The 23347-nt window shown below is 40.9% G+C and overlaps 1 protein-coding gene across 1 annotated transcript in view; it reads left to right on the top strand.

Moving 5' to 3' along the window:
* CHID1 (chitinase domain containing 1) overlaps positions 1-23347 on the top strand; it is a 120345-nt gene that overhangs the window by 3994 nt on the left and 93004 nt on the right. Inside the window, exons 5-7 of the mRNA XM_086472259.1 lie at positions 1060-1166; positions 2623-2684; positions 12856-12948. Of these exons, the coding sequence (XP_086328385.1) occupies positions 1060-1166; positions 2623-2684; positions 12856-12948 (262 nt within the window). The remainder of the gene's footprint in view (positions 1-1059; positions 1167-2622; positions 2685-12855; positions 12949-23347) is intronic.

Below are 23347 nucleotides of genomic sequence, written 5' to 3'. Positions count from 1 at the left end.
ATATAACACTACATGCTTACCAGGGGGAGCAGTCTTCAAACTTGTTGCTCAAGGGTTCTGCTTAGCTTAAAAAAAAAAAAAAAAAAAAAAAGGAATCTGAGTCAGTCAGACTTTCCTGCATGACAGTAGAAAAGTCCTCCTTTAGCTCTTCTCCCCTTGAAGCTGGGAACTCACGGGATGTGCCATGGTGGGTGTCTTTAGGGAAAATGGCAAACATTGCTGTAGAGATTATACTGTGCTAAACTTCTTATGTTTGTCTATAGCAAGAATTCTGTGGAACTATGAAACCCTTCTTGATTCAGGAGGGAGCATGAAACTTGAAAATGCATTAGAAAAATTGAGTGCTTAGTCAGAAATTTTAAATTACTTCATCTGCCAGATGATAAAGCCTTTGAAATCTCTCTAGACTCTTCTAAAATATTCTTTTATGTCCTTGGTAGTTAGAAAGGGCTTAGACATAGCTCTGTGTGAGTTGTTGGCTTTTCCAGCTTGCATGATTGATGACTGTTCCAACAGCAGTTTTCCTGACTGTTGTCTGACTATGTTTTTAATGTTTTGTGTTGTTAGAAAAAGAAATTATGTGAGCTCAAGTGCCCATGTTTTTTAAAATAAAAATTAGTCGTAGGATCTTGAGAAGAGTAGAAAGAGTGAAGTAATATAGGGCTGTGAATGAAAGTAAACTAGAGTTTGAGGTGAACTTTTCCACATTGTTGTGGTAGAAGAGATGCACAACTTACAGAAAGATTTAGTTTTTTGTGTTGGGAATCTTTTAAGACGCTACTTGGGGCCCTAAGTGATAGTTCAATTAAGATAGTTCAATCAAATGAATGTATCTTTTCTTAAAACTTGCATCAGTGCTGACCATTAAACATCGAATAAATAATGTTCTACAGTGTCAGTTTGTCTGCGCTGCTAAAGTTGGTCAAAGAGCAATGGTCTTAGTCATGGGATATGTTGATTAGTGGCATCTCTGTATCTGCTGTATTGTTTCTGCAGAAATATCCCAGTGTAGATAATAATTTTTTATTTTTGCTACTGATTGACGACTTTGCTTGATAGTGCCTCGAATTTTGTTTGATGGCTGGACTTACCAGGACTTCGAGAGTGTTTTTGGCAGCGAGGATGAGATAGAGGAGCTCTCCAATAACATGGTTCTGCTAGCCAAGGTAAGAAGACTTTTTGCTAATGCTTATAAAATAGTGTGAGACTATACTTGATTAATTTTGTAATGGATGTTTTCTCATTTCTAGTAGTTTTATATTCTTCACAATAAAATTCTGCTCAAAACAATGATGAGTCAGGATTCTTAATAGTATGTCCTAGTATGTGTCCAATTCCTGTGAATCCAAAGCATAGCAACGCTTAAGAGCAGTTAACTACAAGTCTAAAGTGACACCACATCAGTCTGATCAACTCAGCCTTGTCAAGTTGTTGTTGGCAGCTAGTGACCTTTGCCTGCTATAAATCGTGATTGATAAACCTGTTCCATACAGCTGACAGGCTGAATGTTACTGAGGCAGTAGTGGATACCTGATAAATTTCTCATGGAGGTTGCCTAGTGAGCAGACTGCTTTCTTTTAAATTTCTGTTAAAAAAATAAATTTATTAACCAGGGGCTAAACTGGTTAGTGGCATTTTTTGGGAAGCAGAGAAAGGGTTATGGCTTAAATGAGTGCTGTTTTCTGTGCGGCAGGAGCACATCAGGCTCAGCGTGCTAATGAGCCGCTTTTAATACCAAGAGTAACTCACTGTATGTCTGCTCCTGTAGTTTTTCTTAGGTCTGATAAACCAGTTTCCTTAAAATTTTAGGAGGTTAGGGAGAGAAGAAGAGGATTTACTTTAAGGAATGGTTACAGTTCACTAAGGTTTTCTGGGCAGCCCCTTAGCTAATGGCTGTAGAGCTATGCATCTGAAGGACCAGACACATTGCACCCGAAAGACATTGAACTTTGGTGGTTGATTCATGACAACCTGGTTAATCACTGTTAGAAAAAGTTTTCTCACTTGCCACACAGCGTAAAGAAATCTTAGTGTGCTCTGGAGGAAGATGGATATAGGGGTAAACTGAATAGTTTCTTACAATTTGTAACTGATGTATCAGTTTTATGTCCTCAGTAACACTCAGCTTCTGTTACTCAAGCACAACAATATCCTTGATCATGCTAAACATAAATCATCACAAGTGAGATTAATTGTGGGAGATGGTTGGAATCATGCCTATGCCAAGTCAGCATTTACATCTTTAGACTCAAGAGCTCACAAGTTTTCCGAAGACACAAGTAAATGTGTATCAAATGATTTGCTTAACAACCATCTTTCATTAATGGTTGAATTTTCCCAGTCTGATACCAGTCTATCCCGTAAGAATAGAAGTCGTGGATAACTAATAGAGATTTTCAGCTTTTGCATGTTTGTTAAATAATTTGTGCTTCTCTGGCTGCTTTGTGAAATGCTGTATTAAAGACAAAGCTGGTATAAGAATACAAAGCATGTTCAATCTGTGAAAGTACAAGGAAAACTACAGTAATTGTGTGCTTTGGTACTGTATTATCATCTGTGATACAGACATAATAAATAAGCATGGTGATTAACTGTATATTGTTGTCGATTCCCTTTATTTAGAATGAAAATTTTGATGGTTTTGTAGTTGAAGTTTGGAGTCAGCTGGGAAATCAAAAGCAAACGTGAGTATGTGTCTCTAGGATGCCATTCCTACAAATTGGCTCTTTTAAAGAATCTTTTTAATTTGTCCGTGTTGATTTGAATTTGTCATTGCCAGTAAATACACTTCATTGTAGGACAACTGAAGACTGTTCCACTTAATCTTAGAATGAAGTAGAAGAGTCTACTCCACTCTGCAGGAGCTCAAAGATTACATAATAATCTTCATGGTGGACCTAGCATGTTGTCACTGGCCTTTATTATAGAACTGATTGGTTTGGGTTACTGGGGGAGGCTTGGAAGTGAGGGATGCTTTCAGGACTACCAAATTTGAGCTGATTAGGAAACATTTCAAACCTTTCAGATTGAGAGATCTTTTAGACTTACTGAAATTAAAGCCAAAATCTCCAACCTGAAGCAAATCCAGGGAGAAACTGGCTTCCAGTTCTTGCAAGCACAGTATATTTTAAACTTTGGAGTTGTTGATCTACCTTTTGGTAGCTCCATTATGAAGTTTCAGTGAGTCTGCATTTATTGTAGCTGCTAAAACTAAAGGGCTTATCTGTATGAAGCTGTTCCCTGATATATTCTGTTTTCCTTGAGGAAGAGCCCCTCGGCTGTCTTAACAGCTTGGACAGAGTCAAGGTAAGGCAAGCTGTGAACTGCTGCTTCAGGAGGAAAAGGCAGAATGAGTGGTGAAACGAATGATTCAGTGCAGCAATCTGAAGATTTTGTGTTATTTCCATCAGGAAATTCGGGCATCAGTTCCCTAAAGCATGATGTTCCCACCAGCTTTCTATTGCCTAAAATATCTGGGGGAAAGTAGATTAAAAGAAAGCTCCACAGAATGCAGACTTAATTATTGAAAGACTTTTGCCTTTCAAAAATAGTTACTTCAGGTTATTCTGTTCGGGGCAAATGTTACTGACTGATGGCATGTAATAGTTACTTCTGGTACTGAGTGTGCTATTAACGAAATCCTACCTTTTCCCTATAAAATCAACACTTGAGAGCAAAGAATTGAAAGAGCAGAACCTTTGTAGCCTTGTCAGGGGCTCCACCACTTGCACTGGAATGAATAATCCTTAACCTAGATGCTCTTGCTTGTAATTAGGTAATTTACTAGGTTGTTCCTAAGAGTCGATGTCTATACGGCGCTCTGAACCTATTGCAATGTCTTAATAAGACAGTCAACAAGGTGATTTAAGCAATTAGTAACTGCCAGCCAGAAGTTGGGTGTAGTAATGATCAATTTATCTGCTGTTTACTGTGTTTCAGTAAAATTGATGCTTTTCCTATTAGTTAACTTACACAAATGTAAGATAGAGCATATTACTGTAATTTTAAGACTGAAGATCAATGTAAGCACACTAGCATCCGAGTGCTGTATTGCAAATGACACACATGAACAAAGGATAGTTTTTGATTAGGTCCAGGGTGAGTTTACTTGTGGCATGGTAAAAATTGTACTCCTTGCTGGGGCTAGTGCTGGTTCAGAACAGCGTTGCTTGTCCCATCTTGCATGATAAGAACTGTTTGTACTAGAGGAGGTGCTGCTGTGTAGTTGCTCTGGCCTTCAGTACCTGAGTGTTGTTGAGGTGAAGTATAGAAGCACCACTTACACAATCACTGTCAGTCATTGATAGACAGGAGTAGGAAGTATTTTCCACAGCTTCGGAGAAGAAAAGGGTTATTCTCGTAGTGTCGAATGGTAACTGCCTCCTTTGCTCCAAGTCAGTAATGTTAGATCATGTGTGGCCACCTGTGAACAAGACTTGAGGATTATCCTAGCTAACAGTGCGAGAGATGGTGTTTGGCAGAAAAACATTAATAGAAACAAAAGTTTTTCCTCTTCTTCAAGACCAGTTTTAAGTGCTTCATTGTAAACACATCTGTGGGTTCTCTATTCTGTCTTTATTGCCACTCCCCTGGAAATGGTTAGGGTGTCTTAAGATGCAAAATACCTTGTGTTGGGCTTGCCTTCTCGGAGACAAACATGCTGAATAAGGCTCATCTAGGCAGCAAGCTGAAGCTAGACTTGTGTGTGGAATAACAGTTGGTTTGTGAAAGTAAGAGAAGTGCATCATTACATTAAAGTTTTGTATTATGATGCTTGTGAGTTATGGGACCACTGTCTTCGTTTTGAGATTAAGTCAGTTTGTGTATCCGTTGCCCTAAAACTGGATGGCTTCGGTATCCAGTGCCGCAGGGGTTTTCCCTGTCAATGTTTTTTGGAGTGAACAGGTGCTTTGAACAGATCTTAAGAGGTGGAATTCAGTGAACTTAGCACCTTGGCAAGGCTGTATTTTTATTGCACATTGCGTGCTGCTACTTTGGAATCTGTTCCTGTCCTTTTGAGTAGCAGAACAGAGTTATTCCTGATAAATGGGTAAGCCTGGATGGTCTTTCATGTCCCTTGTCCCTGCCAGAAAAGAACTGGAGCAGCCCATGAGCTCTTCAGCCCACAGAGTGGCACTGTTGTAACATGATTCATACCTGATGTTCCTGGTCAGACTGTGTGTTTTGAAAGTAGACGGCCAGTTCGAAAGCATGTTCTTAACTGCGGGAGGGTAGGGATCAGCTGACAGGTGGGTGTCAACAGAGAGGTGACCCCTCATCCTCTGGAGATGTGAAGTGTTCACAGAACAGCAATTATGTGTGCTCCATGTAAAGCATCTGTGTTAACTGTTAGGCACACAGTGTAGGCTTTCCTGATGCAGATCCTTCAAGGTCAAACACCTGAAAGTAGCCTAGCCTGCTTCGAGGTAAAGGAACCAAAGGTCGTAATGACCCTCCTAGGAACAGATAGCTTGCCTTCAGGTTACTTTCAGAACCATCTGACAATATAAGGAGACCCGCCTAGCTAATACAATCTAATTCTGTTACGTAGTGTGAACATGTTTTAGTTTAAAAAGGAAATAAAAAAATCAGATGTTTTTATTTTTGAAATGCAAGGAATAGTCTCACATAAGCAGTTAGCAAGAGGTTATTGAGACTCAACATAGGTGCATGTGAGTATCTGGGGATATGCTGCAGCTGCCAGCTTGCCTTATGAAATGACACAGCGGTGGTATGGATCTAAGTAAAAAATATTTCACTTAGAATTAGTACGGTTTTCATTGTTCAAAACCTAAAGTAAGTGGATACCTGGCTGTTTAATAAATAATGCAATGACACTCAAGTATTCTGGTGCATCCTTCTGTGTATCTGTGTTGAGGGGAAAGTTGTGGAAATGATTCCTGTTATTTTTTTTTTTAGTAGCGTCATGGGAAAGACCATGATCCCATCCAGTGCACTACCTTAGTGGTGCAGGAGCACTTAATATAGCACAGGTTTCTTTATCGTACTTAAATGACTAGAGAGTGGGATTTGCATATGGAACATTTGCGCTTGCTATGGTGTTTCAGCTGTGAAATCAGCATCCACTCTAAAGACAATGAGCAGAGACACTTTTTAGCAGAGTGCAGCAATATTTCTCGATGTAGGTGAGTGCAAAAGAAACTGAAAACCTGCAAATTAGTGTCCTAATTCACTAATAAATTGGATTGTGATTTAAGCGATACTTCATATATCAGAAAGCTGGGTTGATGGCAGCGGAAGCTCTCAGTAGACCTCAGCGGAGCAAGTGTACCCATGAGATACCTTTTTTGAATAGCTGAACATGAATTTTGGTTGGATTAGGGAGGCATGATGACATTTTCATAACACATGCTCTCTCCATTGTCTTGACATTGGGGCATGAAACGCTGAATTGCCTAAAGACCTTGTGACAATTAAATTTTGTAGGTTATCTCTATATGACAGGGTAACAGTGTTAGCTCTGTGCAAAGCTTCTCTAACCCGTAAATCCTGTGACCAGCCTCTTTGAGAATCTGTGATCACAGCATTTTTAAAATGAGGCAAATTTAGACACTTCTCTGGCAGCTCTTTGCATGTTTCTAGAAAATCTTGATTTTTTAGGTACTCATTTCAACATTAGAAATGAATGATAATTCTTCCTGCGAGGCCTGAGGAGTTACCTAAAAAGAGCTTTTGGTTTCCTGTTTATCCTAGCTGGCATGACAAATTAGGTGAAATATTGCTGAGAAGTTACGTTACTGGCATCCACTAAGACATGAAATTCTGTGGTTTCAGGCTCACCCTGTGTCTTTGGTTTTACATCTCCTTAGGCAGAGCTAACTTAATCTGATTTTGTTGTTTTCAAGAACAAAAGTATTTTCTAATCATTCTGGTTTGGGGTTAGAATGCTTAGCAGACTAAAGTCTTAAATTATATCAATCCTTTGTGCTGCTTTCTTTTGCATATTCATTTAAATGTTAATTTCACCAACAGTATAAATTTTATACAAGAGAATTACGTGCCTAAATACAGCTGTCTGGTTTTATGTTGGCTATCCTAAGGAGCCTGGTCTCTGGCTGTTCATGTGGGGTCCTAGATGCCTCAAGTCTTACAGAGCAATCCTGTGCGCATGCTTTGTGTATCTTTGGATGTATAAAATGACATTAGGTTCTTGTATTTAGATGCTGAAACACCACCTGTTCTATCTGAAGAATCTGAATGGTCTTGATATGTGTGTGTGGACCTAAGTTTTAGGAGGTTTATACTGACCAGTTCAGTATAACTGTAGATGTCTGATACAGATACTTCCAAGTACCCTCTGTAGTACTGGTACCTACTTCTTCCCTGTGATTTCTGAGGATAGAATTGTTGATATGCAAATCACAGGGAAGTCAAATTTAATGTGAGATGAAAGACTGCATCTGACTGGTGCTGCCTCCTCTCATGCTGACAATCATTGCACAGTGAAAAAGTATTCAGCTTCTTATCTTTATTCTGACACATAGGAAATTAGTCTCCTAACAAAAATCTAAATCAGCCAAGATATCCTATGCAGGTGATACCTCAATTCTAATGTGTTTTCATGCTTCTTACAGTTTAAACCTGCTTCTTAATTAAGTAACTGTCTTTTATCTGAAACTTTCTTGACTGATTTTGCGGTAAAATGTTCCAAATTATTCATCCTGTGGCATTTAAATTTAGAAATGTACATGGCAGAAATACTGAGATAACTAAGCCAGCAGAGGTTCTCCTGCTTATTTAGTTAACAGCTAGACAGGATGATGTGTCTCTTGCTAATTGTACTTGTGGGTTTATTGGGTGGTTTGTTTTTTTTTTTCTCCAGAGACCTGGGTCATGTTGTAAAAAAGGCATGAATGTACCCATCGGAATCTCACAGCATACGTAAAAGTGCACACTTTATTCTGATCAGTCTGGCATTAGCTGACAGATGGCACTGCCATCACACAGAATCAATCTAAAAAACATGATTTTTTTTTTTTTGTCACCACGTGCTGCAGGCACTTGGTATCATGCACAAGATGACCTTCAGACATCTTATTAATGTTGGTAGGAGTGTAGGAGCAAAAAGCTCTTCTGGCAGTTCTATCCTTCATGTTAGTCCCTGAAAAATTAATCTATTAATCAAAAATTTGCCATAATTCACTCTGGTTTCTTGGTATTAACTAGGCAATGAAATGGCACAAAAGGGCAATTTCTTCTTGAAGCAGACAACTTTACTCTGTCCAATTTTCTTGACAAGGCATAAATTTTAGGGAGTACTGACTACCAACTTGTGCTAAAAAGTGGCTGAAGTTGGAAAGTTGCAGAGTTCTGAAGGGAAAGGTGTAACTGAAGGGAAAGGTGTAACTGAAGGGAAAGGTGTAACTGAAGGGAAAGGTGTAACTGAAGGGAAAGGTGTAACTGAAGGGAAAGGTGTAACTGAAGGGAAAGGTGTAACTGAAGGGAAAGGTGTAACTGAAGGGAAAGGTGTAACTGAAGGGAAAGGTGTAACTGAAGGGAAAGGTGTAACTGAAGGGAAAGGTGTAACTGAAGGGAAAGGTGTAACTGAAGGGAAAGGTGTAACTGAAGGGAAAGGTGTAACTGAAGGGAAAGGTGTAACTGAAGGGAAAGGTGTAACTGAAGGGAAAGGTGTAACTGAAGGGAAAGGTGTAACTGAAGGGAAAGGTGTAACTGAAGGGAAAGGTGTAACTGAAGGGAAAGGTGTAACTGAAGGGAAAGGTGTAACTGAAGGGAAAGGTGTAACTGAAGGGAAAGGTGTAACTGAAGGGAAAGGTGTAACTGAAGGGAAAGGTGTAACTGAAGGGAAAGGTGTAACTGAAGGGAAAGGTGTAACTGAAGGGAAAGGTGTAACTGAAGGGAAAGGTGTAACTGAAGGGAAAGGTGTAACTGAAGGGAAAGGTGTAACTGAAGGGAAAGGTGTAACTGAAGGGAAAGGTGTAACTGAAGGGAAAGGTGTAACTGAAGGGAAAGGTGTAACTGAAGGGAAAGGTGTAACTGAAGGGAAAGGTGTAACTGAAGGGAAAGGTGTAACTGAAGGGAAAGGTGTAACTGAAGGGAAAGGTGTAACTGAAGGGAAAGGTGTAACTGAAGGGAAAGGTGTAACTGAAGGGAAAGGTGTAACTGAAGGGAAAGGTGTAACTGAAGGGAAAGGTGTAACTGAAGGGAAAGGTGTAACTGAAGGGAAAGGTGTAACTGAAGGGAAAGGTGTAACTGAAGGGAAAGGTGTAACTGAAGGGAAAGGTGTAACTGAAGGGAAAGGTGTAACTGAAGGGAAAGGTGTAACTGAAGGGAAAGGTGTAACTGAAGGGAAAGGTGTAACTGAAGGGAAAGGTGTAACTGAAGGGAAAGGTGTAACTGAAGGGAAAGGTGTAACTGAAGGGAAAGGTGTAACTGAAGGGAAAGGTGTAACTGAAGGGAAAGGTGTAACTGAAGGGAAAGGTGTAACTGAAGGGAAAGGTGTAACTGTGTTATGAGTCTTCTGCAAGGCTTTTCAAACACACCTACAGCCTGCTCTTGTGTGGTGGCCTGTGTACTTTATAGGGGACAAGATACCTTGAAATCGTGAACATTTGGAAGATTGACCTACCAAATGGTAGTGATGATAGAAGGCCTGAAATAGTAGGAACGAAGTAGACCTTAATTAGCTGAAGATAGTCATAGAGTCTTAAAGCTGCCAGTTTTAGTAGCTGCTCTGAAGTTAAATTTGACAATGGTGAGGTATCTTGTAAATATTTAATGAAGCCTTTTCAGGGAGACTGATTCTATTCCTGCTTTCCTGCACCTCGTTATAATGTTTAAAATGTCAGTAGCTTTTCTTTCAAAATTGCCAGTGGTAATATAGGAGAATATTGCATTCAAAACACTGGAAAGCACTGTTGGAACACAGTAAAGTTTTAATTTATAGCACACAATAAATGAGCATTCTGCTACTGCTGTTTGGGGGAGAGTGCGCATTTGATTTACATAATTTATCTTGGCTGACAAATGGAAGTGAGCCTAAATTAAGTCTTTAACCGTTAATCCTGTCTGATTTGCTAGAAAGTTTTCAGGGCCCAGAGGCCTGGCTTGGCAGGTTAGTGAGTGGATGTTAATCTGGGCTTCTTGAACAAGAATCTGCACTTGTCCAGCTACCCCTTTTCTTCCTGACCTCCTCCAAGTTGAAGCTAATTATTTTTTGGCCAGAGCCGTACTGCTTGGTTTTGGTGACAGGAGGAGAGGAAGTGGCTGTTTGATCGAGTCTGTTTTTAGTTGGAGTCCTTTCTGCTAGCTACAAAATAAATCCAGCAATCCAAACAGCACTCCTGCCCCTTGATCAGGCCACAAATCCTGGTCGTTCATTTACAGTTGTAGGTTGTGGTTCTTCACTCTATGCCTTTCTGATTTTAAAATAATTTTTTTTTGGTGGGAGTTGCTTCTTTTTGGATACGTTTTTACCTTTGCTGTCTAAGGTAAAAACCACTAGAGTCTGATGCTGCTGAGGAAGGAGGAAACCTTGAATTTAGTATTCACTTGAATATTTTTTCCTCTGCATCTGGTTCAAAATAATCCCAACTGCTTTTCTTCTTCAAAGCATTGCTGTCTGGATAGCAAAATTTTAGGAGCTGGGGTGGATATATGAAGATGCACAGTGGGAGTGAGTGTGTTAGCCTTGTTTCTAAATGAAAAATAAAAAGGTGTTACCTTGCTCTGCACCTAGGTGAGGTTCTTTTGTCGTGTTCTGCCCATCTTTCTGTTCCCTCACCTTCTAAGTAATTAAATTTAAAGTGAGCAAATGTTTTGCATGGCGTAGAGGTCTCAAAGTTCCTACAGCTAGTAAAGGCAGCCAGGCAGAGAAGAGGGATCCGGCTGATGAACAGTGTAGAATAATCCCAATGCCAGAGGAATTGATTCTTTGGTCAAATTTATCTTACATGTAGCATCTCTGACATCTAATAGAGGGTGCGCTCCTGCTACATTTGGGCATAGTTAGTTAAAAAGATCACTTAGCCATGAGACACAAATCAGTGGGGGGAAAAAAGGCTTAGCTAGCTTCAATATTGATTATAGTTTTTGATAAGATTATGTCATGCAGGAGCTGTGAGGTGTATGCTGGAGTCAATAAAAGTCTGGTTAGTTTAGTGTTGTAATGTTTAATGTGTTCCTATGGAAAATGATTGTTTACTGTAATTGATTTGTCTGAATAGTGAGACTGTTAATGTGGAATGTGTACAACAAGGAAAAGGTAATGAAAGCTGTTACTTTCCCAGAGCAAGAATGGTAGGAGTACGTGCTGCAGATGGACCCAAAGCTGATTCCTGTAATCTCGTGTCTCCTCCTGGAATAGAAATACAGGTGGCAGCGTGACAGTTCATTGTCAAGAGCTGTTCAGCACAGCCAGCTCTCAAATTGTCAGCACAAAATACTGATGGCGTTGGGAAAGTGATAAAACTTGTTTTGTTTGTTTGGCAGGATTTTGGGAGGAATGACTTTTGCAGTGCCCTTAGGAAGTTTTCATCAGGCATCAAACCATTTCAGGGAGAATGAAAATACTCCGTTACTTTTGGATACTGTCTACATTACGCAAGTCAAACATCATTACTGTGATGGATAAAGGTAGTGGAAGATCAATTATTTCAGAAGAGTATCTAGGATGATACTGCCTTAGAAGGCATGACAGTACCAAAAGTTGTTTCTGAGAGTTCAGGCTTAATCCAGTTTAAGTGAGTCAAACAACATGGATGATTGCTTATGTATATCCTACTTTAGCACTTTTAGCCTACTACTGTCACGGGTCATGAAGATGCTTTCTGCTCAGTTCAGGTTTAAGTATAGTTCTGAACAGATTGGGAATTCCGTGCTTTGTCATCTGTCTGGCTGCCTTTGTCGATCCACCCTGCCAGTGGGTAAATATGAAAATTGCCTTTGTTGTGACAAATCAAATGACTTAAGGCACACAGAAGGCCTGTATTTATACTGCAAATTGAAGGTAATACTGGACTCCTCTTAAGGTAGCAATAGCCATTAAACTGTTTTGTTTCTGCCGTCTGTCTCTGAAAGATATTCTGTTAACATCACCCTTCAAATCAGGAAGACTAAACAGTTTACACGAGAATTTTGGAGTTTATTTTCCTATTGAAGTCTTTAGAATATGGATGTGAAAATCAGCTTTTGTGGAAGTCTTTAAATGATGCATATAGAAGGTAATACTTCCAGATAGGACATTGTCAAACATTTATTTTGTAGCTATACAGCAATGTATTGAGAAACAAGAGGATTATTTATACAGGAAAAAAACCATCAGCAGAAATGTTTATAAATACAAGCCTCAGAAATATCCCTTGAAGATTGCATGTCTTGCTGTGAAAGCACCTTTACGAATTCTCAGACCTTGTGTAGTAGTACAGTGGCAACTTCAATCTAGTCAACGGCTGCTTGTTTCAGAACAATGTTTAGTTCTTCTGTTGATCTAATTCTTTTTACTAAGTATGACCTCAAGAGGTGACCTGCTCTGATAAGAGGTGCTGGTTTCACATACTAACAATGCATAGTTAGATTAAAATACAACTAGGAAACGTTTTAGCCCCAAGGTGATCATCAGTTCCAATAAAGCTAAGACTGTCTCCGGCAGTTCAGTGCTGTTAGTCATGGACGAGGGTTAATCTCTGATCAGTCTTCCTCTTTTTTTTTTTTTTTTTTTTTTTTTTTTTCCTGCTATGGTCATTCACTACAAACTCTTTGGCTCTCTTGCCGGCTGCATCTTTTCAATTATTTCTACTGTTACTTGTTAACCTGTTCCTGCCTATATATAGCACCAGTTTTACTGCCTTTCCTTCTAACAACGTATTTATATTTCAGGGAGTTGGTTCACTTGCTCATTCACCTTTCTGAAGCTCTGCGTGAAGCACAACTTAAACTCATACTGGTCATCCCTCCTGCAGTTGCAGCAGGGTGAGTATTTCTGTTTAGATGGCAGGCTCCAGATGAGAAATACTTTCTTGTCTGATACACAATAAATTCAAAGCTTTGTTTATAGCTATGCAGCTTAAACGAATAAGAAATTATTTGTGTTTGATTGGTAGTCCTGTCTTCATGCGTGTTGCGCTGAGCAGTCTTAGTAATTCTGTGCGTTCATATATACCTCGTAACTTCTGATATCAAAATAATTTGCAGAGGGACCTCCTGTTGTGGTGTTAACCCACAATGTCTGGTAAGAACTCTCAGGAGAAGAGCAGAAACAGTTGTGGAGTGTAAGGACTTGTTACCAAGAAGTGAAAAGGGTGTCATAAAGGTAGCATATAAAAGAACTTTCTGAGCCTCTGGGTACAATTTCAGCTGTGATAGATAATAGGGATTCTGTAAGTCAGAAAAACAGCTACAGGAAGGAGTTATAGCTGTAATAGAGCTGTGGGGTTTAAAAATTATTTGTTTTGACTTGATAGTTCATATGTACAGAAAATGCATTTACTAAGAGGGTAATATTTATAATTGTTAATGATTCTGTTAATATGTGCAATGATTTTAATCTGACTGATGTACCAGTTTTTATGTTTGTCTGGCTCAACAACAGTAAGCTGTTCTTATCTTTCAGTGTTTGTGGCAGAAAGGTATTTACTTCCTAAGATTGCATTTGTTGAAAAAACAAAACCCATGTGGTAAATGAGAATGTAATTTCATTATATGTGGAAGGAATTTGAATCCTCTTTAAGTTTTTACGTTTTTAGGAAAAGATTCTACATTGTCTTTAAGTGATATATAGTAAAACTGAAAAGTAACAGTTTTGCTATATCCCTAGTCTTTTTCTGAAAAGAAACTGGTGCCCCTGTATTTCAGTATTTCATGGAGTTTGTGTCTAATCCTTCAGGGTTTTGTATGATGAATCAGTGATTACATCCATGTGAGAGTGAGCAGATAGAACTGAAGACAAGGGCGGGAGGTGATTCAGAATACCTGCAGAGTGATGAGACTTCATTATTGTCACTTCAAATTGACATGTGGGCCATGCCAATGCTATACAGCTTTCTTAGCAAGACTTCTGCCAGGATCCATCTGCCATTTGGTAGCATTTGTTCACACTTGCACGCCCTTCCAGGTCAAAAGAGGCATGGTATCCTTGTGTCGCGAGCAGAGCTAGCTGTTGTGCTGCATGGTGGAAAAGCGTTTGTGGTCTACAATAGTGCCACAAGGATATACAAGGAATACAACAGGCCTTTCGGATAACTGTGGTAATAAGGGTTATCTTATCCCCAGAACTACCAGGTTCTGAATCTCTATATTCCACTGTCCCCTTTCCTTGCTTCTCAAAGGTAATGAGCGTCCCTGTTACAGTGTGGATAGTCCAAATGTTAAAGTTACGTATATGTCATGGGTGGATGGCCTTTCACTGTCAGAGTGAGAAGCTCCAAATCTCCATTAATTGTTTTTAAGAGGATTGGTGGAGGCTGGTCGTATGAGACTGCAGAATAATGAAGCATAACCTGTTGTAGAGGATGACATACAGGAAACAGTCCTCCTAAAGTAACTGAGTATGCTGCAGTGGGTTCTGCAAACTGCAGAATAGGTGACAGATGTTGTGCTTATTTCTTATCTCTGAATTTTACCCAATGGAACAGGTACCTCCTCCTGGTTACACAGATATTTTTGGCTTACTGAGCTTGACTTGCTCATAATGATAACTGGGGAAGACTTGTAATATTTCCGTAATCAGCAATGCAAGATTATTTTTTTCCTGTTTCCTTTTTCCTTCAAGCTGTTCACCAACCTTATGCCTGCACATGAAAATTCAGTAATGTAAGTCAATCTTAAATAGAGAGCCATTATTAGGTGTTTTTCAGATGAGAGTTAGTAGGCAGCTAAAGAAAAATACGACAATGTCTTATTTTTCTCACCTTGGGCTGTGTAACAGTATGGACAGACTCACAGCTGCTACATTTATGACCGTTTAACAGCACAGTTTCAGGATAGTGTTGTACAACCTCCTAAATTTCTTGTAGGCTTTCACAATCATTCATTTCTAAGGTGCCAAAAAGGCTGAGAAGATGGAATGCCTGAGCAGCCTTGTAAACGTGCCTTCTGTGGCTGGACATTTCTCTGCAGCGTTCTCGAATTTTTGTTGAATTTTTGGGGAGGTCGAATAGCATGAGGGGGAAACAAAGCCTTTCTGCCTATAGGTTTCTGTGCAGAGCTTAAATGCTGCCTGCCGAAAAGATTCGGGGACCCTGTAGTAGGTGACTAAAAAGTCGTCTATGTGCTGAGATCAGGTAGCATTTGCACTGTAACTGTGATGTCACCTGTTCTATAGGTTAATGATGTAACCCCATCCAAATTAATTCCTGAGTGTAGGATATGTACTTTCTACCATCTTCAGAATGTAAGCCCAGAGTAATATCTACCTATAAATCTGTTTTCCAGTAGCTGCATGAAATCTGATTGCCGTTTATTTTCTGTAAAACTATGTACTTCAGGATGTTTTTTGTTGCTTTATGTTTTCCTCTATTGCACTGTATAACTATTTTGTGTCCTTAAAATGAAGTAGCTAGTTTAATGCAAGAATCCTTTTGCTTCTGTGTGTGGCTGGCCATCGGATTTTGATAGGCAGAGAGGGAGAAGCAATGTTTTGAAGACTATAGCAAAAGCAAACAAAATTAATTCAATGTAAATTGGTAAAGTAGCCAGTCCTGTAAAATAATACCTGTGCAAAGCCCTTTTCTTTAGGGACTGAAGGGCTCTGCCAGCCTAGCTGCATTTTGAGGAGATTCCTTCCTATCACTCAAGCGCCTCTGTTTCTACCTCAGCTCTGCTGTTTTTTGCATTGTATTTTTATTTATTCGTGGAACAGTACCAGTTTCTAGTGCATTAGGGTGTTAAGAGAGTAGATCCAAGTCTCAGGGCAAACTAGACTTACGCTGCTGTTTCTTTTTCTCTAGACATGGTGTGGCTTGTTCCCTTTTCCTCCATGTCCTCTGTATTTTCTGTGGTCTTTCCATGTTAGAATTCAGACCCTGTAATCCTGAGGCAGTTGGGCGTGCTGCTGCACTCCTAGACTTTTAATGCACAAAAGGGAATGCACTATATAAACGGGGCCAAGAATTTATTGTTTGTCCACAATATTTTAATGGTCTCATAGTCCAAATTATCTAGTTAATACAGGAAAGCCTTATTAACATTATAGCTAGAATTGTTATACAGAGCCTTCCCACTTTCTACCTCTTTTCTGCAGTGTTATGCTCACCCTTCTACTGTTCCTGAGGTTGATACTCAGCATTCCTTGAGCAGAAAGGTGAGTCATCAGCATGGTGAGGTCTTTCTCAGGAGCAGCGTGATATTCATGCTGGAGGTTTCTTCTCGGTCAGCCTTGGGCTTCCCTTGGGGATATTTCACATGTTTTCTTATCACAATCTGCTTCCTCTTCATTTGCTCTCAGCTGAAGTTTGAAGTTTGTGCAAACTCTTCAGGTTGGTCAGACCTTTTGCATAGGTGGTATTCCCAGAGTTGAAGGCAGTAGTCACTTGACTACCATACAGTTATTTGAAAGAAAGCTCAGGCCTGAGATGCAGAGGATTATAAAAGGAGGAAGCTTTTGATCAGCACTGTTTCTCAGGATAAGGCATCACATGTGTTAGAAGTAATCAGAGCTGCAGGGCAGGTATGTTGTTCCTTACTGTCATGGATGTCTCTGTGTGGCTGTTGAGTCACTTTTGTGGCCGGTAATACTTGACTCTTGGAAAGGCAGTTTTTTAAGGTTGAGAGTCGTTCAGATTTGCCTTCAGAATGTAAACACTTAGAAGCTACTTCTGATGCATGGGTGATTTTGCTTCTACTATAGGGAAGGTTCCAGGAACTGAACTATGCTTTTGGCTATTGCCCTCTGAAGTGCTAGCATGGCTCCCAGTAAGCGGAAGTGTTACATGCCTTATATTGACTCACTGCACCGCAGAGGAATAACTGCAATGCTTCTTTAAAAATAAAGACATGGAAGTTAAGTCCTTAAAAATCTATTCCTGGCTCTTGAGATAACCTTTGCAACATTCACAGACCAGTAATACTCTCATTTTTTGCATATTTCTCTGGAAAATTGTGGGCTGGTATGCATTTGTGTCACATGGATGTTCAATGGTGATAACAAACACTTTGAGATTCTTGTGCTTTGGTTAAGTTAAAAAGAACGAGAAATTACCGTGTCTCTCTCCTGTCTGTCATTTGCTCCAATCTTTCATGCTGCCCTCATGATCTCCATTTCATCCCAATTGATAGTTGCTTTTCAAAGCAATTTTCTGTTGCTATTAATTGTAGTCCATTACAGATAAAGCAAAGGAGAACACTTTAAAACATTTTTCTAAAACGTGTTATCAGTCGCTTCATCACACAGATGCTTTTTAAAATGCTAATGCATGCTCTGGTAGAATTTAAGTAATTGCTGTAAACAGCGTTCACATTAAAGTGCATTTACTCCTTTTGATGGTAGGAGAAAGTGGAGAATAGTACAAACCTTAAGGTTCCTGTTTGTCGTGACGCCTACTGACATTCCTAGGTTCAGCCTCATAGTCAGAGGGACCTAGATATCTTTTGTTTCTATACAGTCTAGTTTTTCTAAATCCTGAAACAAGACTTGAAGCCTCTATAAGCTCTCTGGATTCTTGAACACATTTGTCTTGACCACAATTGTTATGGTAATTGTATCATTCAGGACTATTTCACAGTCGAACACCACGCTGAGGTTTGGACCTTTTGTTGTTGTTGCCTGTCCTGCTGCTGTCCTGCGTATTGACAGGATAGTGGATTCAGAGTTCCAAAACCTGTCTGAGCTGGGATTTAAGAGATGCCCTATTAGAGCTGGGAAGAGCTGTCTATCTAAAGTGCAGTTTTTAACCTGAAATAGGTATTATATGCCTGTCCCTAAATGGCCTTAACTGTAGAGGAGTAGCTGTGGGAAATAACACCTGTAGTTTATATGAAAGAACCTGAAAATCTCATTGCTCTAAACCAATTATTTTGTTTCTTTATGCATTCCTAAAGTTTCTGTGATTTATTCATGAACTTTTATTGCCCAAGAGAATACATTAGTCACGTTCTTTTCAGTTAATACTGTTTTATAGAAGACCTGTCTGTGTCTTCCATGTATGTCTTCTTATCACATTAACTAGAAAAAACACTTTAACTTCTTGAGTAGATAGGTACCTGAAAGTATGTTCGTCAGTTATGGAAACCTCCTGAAATGTTCACACTGTCTGTGCATGCTTTAAAGCTTAGAAGTACATTGGATTTAATGATACCAATAAGTAGAATTCTGAAATTTTCTTTCTGCATTACTTGACTCTTCAGATAGTAGCTATACTTGAAATTTTTTAATTTATAGGAGAATAAGGCTTCGACTGAAAAGTGCTTCCCATTGTGTATTAAATATCTCATGTCTTGAAACTCACTTTGGGTTTTAACACTTATACATGGTTGAAAGTGTGCTTTAATGCATCTTATATTCTTTATTTGTTGGAATCACTGTAGACTGTTAATCAAAAATACAGCAAAAGACATGGAAATAAGTACCATCAAGAATCAAATAGTATTTTAGAGTTCAGCAGCTGGCAAAAGACTGATAAAGGAGACATGAGCTGTATGTGGAATACCCTAACCAGCTGGGATGCTAGGAGCTGAAACATTGTTCCTTTTGTGTGTTCTACCCTGATTAAAATTGAAGAGAGAGCATAGTTAAATGGTAAGCAGTTTATTTAGGAATTTGTAATTTAGACTCCTTTGATATGTATTAAGATCAAAGCAGTCTGGCGGCAAGTGGTATCTGAAAGGAGACACTTTTAAGAGCTAAAAATACTGATTTGCGTAGGGAAAAACAGTCTGGAAAATGCAGCATGCACATGAGATCGAGTCCATGATGCAGGAAGTAAACATATTGGGTCATCTATTTAACTTCTTGAATTCAGCTTTTGTGAACAAAAATTAAGTGAGACTGATCCTCTAGCTGAACTTGCTTTCATAGCTAAAGGATCCAGTGAAGCTTTTGGGTTTTTGTTTGCTTGTGAAACGTTCTGGTCTAAAAGAAAACTTCAGTAGAAAACCAATTTATTTTTTGAATCCAGACATTTTATATGTTCCTTTTCAGCATTTTTTATGCATCTGTTCACAGCGTTGTCCAGAGACAGTTGCACTGGCATAATCAAGGGAGGGCAGGGACAGGTGATGTTATAGTGGGCGTCTGATACAGGCTGCCCGACCAGGAGGACAGAGTGGATGAGGCCCTCTATAGACAGATAGGAGCAGCCTCATGTTCACAAGCTCCAGTCCTCATGGGGGACTTCAGCCAGCCCAATATCTGTCGGAAGGACAACACAGCGCGGCATAAGCAATCCAGGAGGTTCCTGGAATGTGTTGATGGTAACTTCCTTCTCTAAGTGACAGAGGAGCCAAGGAGGAGAGGTGCTATGCTGGAGCTCGTTCTCACCAACAAGGAGGGGCTGGTGGGGAATGTGAAGTTCAAGGGCAGCCTGGGCTGCAGTGACCATGAAATGGTGGAGTTGATGATCCTTAAGACAGTGAGGAGGTGCACAGCAAGCTCACTGGCCTTCAGGAGAGCAGACTTTGGCCTCTTCAGGGATCTGCTTGGTAGAGTACTGTGGGATAAAGCCCTGGAGGGACGAAGGGCCCAAGAAAGCTGGTTGATAAGGATCACCTTCTCCAAGCTCAGGAACAATGCATCCCGACAAAGAAGAAGTCAGGCAAAAACTCTAGGAGGCCAGTGTGGATGAACAAGGATATCCTGGAGAAACTCAAACACAAAAAGGAAGCCTACAGAGGTTGGAAGCCAGGACAGATAGCCTGGGAGGAATACAGAGAAATTGTCAGAGCAGTCAGGGATCAGGTTAGGAAAGCAAGAGCCCTGACAGAATTAAATATGTCCAGGGACTTCAAGGCTGTCAAGAAAAAATTCTATAGGTATGTTGGTTATAAGAGGAGGGATAGGGAAAATGTGGGCCCTCTCTGGAAGGAAACAGGAGACCTGATTAACTGGGATATGGAGAAGGCTGAGGTACTCAGTGGCTTTTTTGACTCAGTCTTCACCAGCAAGTGCTCCAACCATACCACGCAAGTTGCAGAAGTCAAAGACAGGGACAGGGAGAATGAAGAACCACCCACTGTGGGAGAAGATCAGGTTTGAGACCATCTGAAGGTGCACAAGTCTGTGGGACCTGATGAGATGCATCCGTGGGTCCTGAGGGAACTGGCAGATGAAGTTGCTAAGCCACTACCCATTGTATTTGAGAAGTTGTGTCAGTCCGGTGGGGATCCTGCTGACTGGAAAAGGGGAAACATATTTAAAAAACCCCTCATATTTTAAACCACAGTTTTAAAAAGGGAAAAAAATGAAAACCTGTGGAACTACAGGCCAGTGAGTCTCATGTCTGTGTCTGGAAGATCGTGGAGCAGATCCTCCTGGAAGCTATGCTAGGGTACATGGAAAACAGGGAGGTGATTGGTGACAGCAAATGGTGCCTGACAAATTTGGTGGCCTTCTATGATGAGGTTACAGCGTTGTTGGATAAGGGAAGAGCAACTGACATCATCTACCTGGACTTGTGCAAAGCATTTGATGCTGTCCTGCATGACATCCTTGTTTCTAAATTGGAGAGACATGGATTTAACTTACAAACCACTTGGTGGATAAGGAATTGGCTGGATGGTCGCACTCAGAGTCACAGTCAACGACTCAATATCCAAGTGGAGGTCAGCGACGAGTGGTGTTCCTCAGGGGTCAGTGTTGGGACTGGTGCTGTTTAACATTGTTGTTGGCCACAGAGAGAGTGGGATTGAGGACACCCTCAGCAAGTTTGCCGGAGACACCGAGCTGAGTGCTGTGGTTGATACTCTAGAGGGAAGGGAGGCCACCCAGAGGGACCCTGACAGGCTGGAGAGGTGGGCCTGTGTGAACCTCAGGGAGTGCATCAAGGTCAAATGTCAGGCCCTGTGCCTGGGTTGGGGCAATCCCAAGCACAGATAGAGGCTGGGTGATGAGTGGGTTGAGAGCAGCCCTGTGGAGAAGGATCTGGGGGTACTGGTGGATGAGAAACTGAGTATGACCCATCAGTGTGTGTTTGGAGCCCAGAAAGCCAAGCATATCCTGGGCTTCATCAAGGGCAGCGTGAGCAGCAAGTCGAGGGAGGTGACTCTCCCGCTCCCCTCCACTCTGGTGAGACTCCACCTGCAGTGCTGCATCCAGCTCTGGGGCTTCAGCACAGGAAAGACATGGAGGTGTTGGAGCGACTCTAGAGGAGGGTCACAAAGATGCTCAGGGGGCTGGAGCAGCTCCCCTGTGAGGACAGGCTGAGAGAGTTGGGGTTGTACAGCCTGGAGAAGAGAAGGTTCTGGGGAGACCTGGTAGTGGCCTTCCAGTGCTGAAAGGGGGCTGTAGGAAAGGTGGGGAGGGACTCTTGATCAGGAGGTGTAGTGATAGGACAAGGGGTAATAGTTTCAGGTTAAGAGGGGAGATTTTGATTTGCTATTAGGAAGAAATTCTTTCCCGTGAGGGTGGTGAGACACTGGCACAGGTTGCCCAGAGAAGCTGTGGATTTCCCCTCCCTGGCAGTGCTCAAGGCCAGGCTGAATGGGGCTGGGAGCAACCTGGTCTGGTGGGAGGTGTCCCTGCCCAGGGCAGGGGGCTGGAACTAGGTGATATTTAAGGTCCCTTCCAGCCCAAATAATTCTGATTCAGTGGTTCTGTGATAATCAAGGGGTGGAAATGTGTGTGGAGGCTGGTCGGGAGGCAGGAATCTCTCTAGCAAGCTCTGCTGTCTTGGAGAATACATGTAGAGATACCATGGTGGCAAAGACAGATTAGGGTAGTATTTCTGTCTACCTGATGTCCTGGAATTGCATGTTTTCCCTGCAAAGAAGCGAGTTGCAAGAGAGGAGCAGCAGGAGCCAAAGCTATGCTCCAAAATGTGTGTGTTGTACTGTGACTCTCCTTTGGGATGGGAGACTCGCAGTTGTGTATGTGTGAAGAGAGGTGCTGGATTGCTGCGTTATGTAAATGGTTGCTAGAGCAGATGGTTTGCTGAAGACTTCCAGCCTGTATTTCAGCAGATTGTCTCAAAATGTTCGTGTGTCACTGCTTTTAACACGCGTGGATATGGATGCAGGTGTAAACTACATGAGTACCATTTCTAAAATGGCAGTGGGCAGCCAGGCATATTCTGCCCATCGGTAATGATCAGTAACTCTATTTGTGCTGACTGATCCTGCGCTTGATTAAATTCCTGGCTTAAATAAGTGCACTTCAGTGATTATTGTACTGCAGAAATTACACTGGTGAAAGCTGCGTGGCTGGTTTTATACTGATATCACAATCCCTCTTTCTGAATAGCTGTGCTGGAGTGAACTACCTTTATGCATAAATATGCCATTGGAAAAAAAAAAAGATGTGAAATGGGACTTGAAATTTGGCTGCACCTGTTCTCTTAAGTCTGTAAATCACAGGGATTGAATGAGTAAAGAAAATTCTTAAGTTTTATTTGATGTGCATCAGTGATACTCCTGTTCTCTGCTGTCCTGAGAAAGAGCAAAGGCAGACAAAAAGCTTTCAGGAGCTGTAGATAGGAGGTTGTCTTTCACAGGGGTTGTGAATCTAGCCGTGCTTGATAACCATGGCCTTTCTGGCATTTGGAGTTTATTACAGGCGTTAGACATACGCTATCGCTGTGTTAAGGATAAGCTTGGTATACACCAAGTTATTAAAAGCTGTTAGTTTTGCTAAATGCAGTGTTAAATAACTCTGTATTTACAGACAGGTTGCTAGTGGTCACTTTTCTTGGACTTTTATTTTCCTCTGAAGTATAATCCTTGGCACAGAGTAGCAATAAAACATGGCACTGACTGTGTCACTTCATATCTTAACCATCAAAGTGCAAGAGCACCGTGTTACAATATGCACCAAGCAGTTTGCCTGTGTGATGGATATCCTTTTAAAAAAATGGTCTTTAGGTTACAAGACCATAGCTTCTCCTTGAAGCAGGTGATTCTTTATCTCTTGAAGTTGTATGGAATCTGTAAATGGGAAAAAGAAGTAAAATCTGAAGTAAACAAGTAAACTCAGTTGCCAAGGTGAGCAGCTCCGATGCTAGCAGGATCTGCAGCGGAGCACTCCAGTGTAGTGCACAGGGGGATTCCTGAACCGGGGGAACCTCAGGGGAAGCAGAGAGAGCCGCCGGGAGCCTGCAGCTTGTGTGACAACAGAGGATGGGACCTGGGTGGGGCCAGGAGCAATGTTGGCTAAGCCTCCCCCTGCCATGTCTAAAAGAAGCCCTTGGGGAGTTTTAAAAGTGAAAAGCCTGTTAAAGTAGTGAGT

The sequence above is a fragment of the Leptosomus discolor genome, chromosome 12, assembly GCF_034619465.1.
Source record: "Leptosomus discolor isolate bLepDis1 chromosome 12, bLepDis1.hap2, whole genome shotgun sequence".
Taxonomy (NCBI): Eukaryota; Metazoa; Chordata; class Aves; order Leptosomiformes; family Leptosomidae; genus Leptosomus; species Leptosomus discolor.
This window is presented reverse-complemented; position numbering and strand designations above follow the sequence as displayed.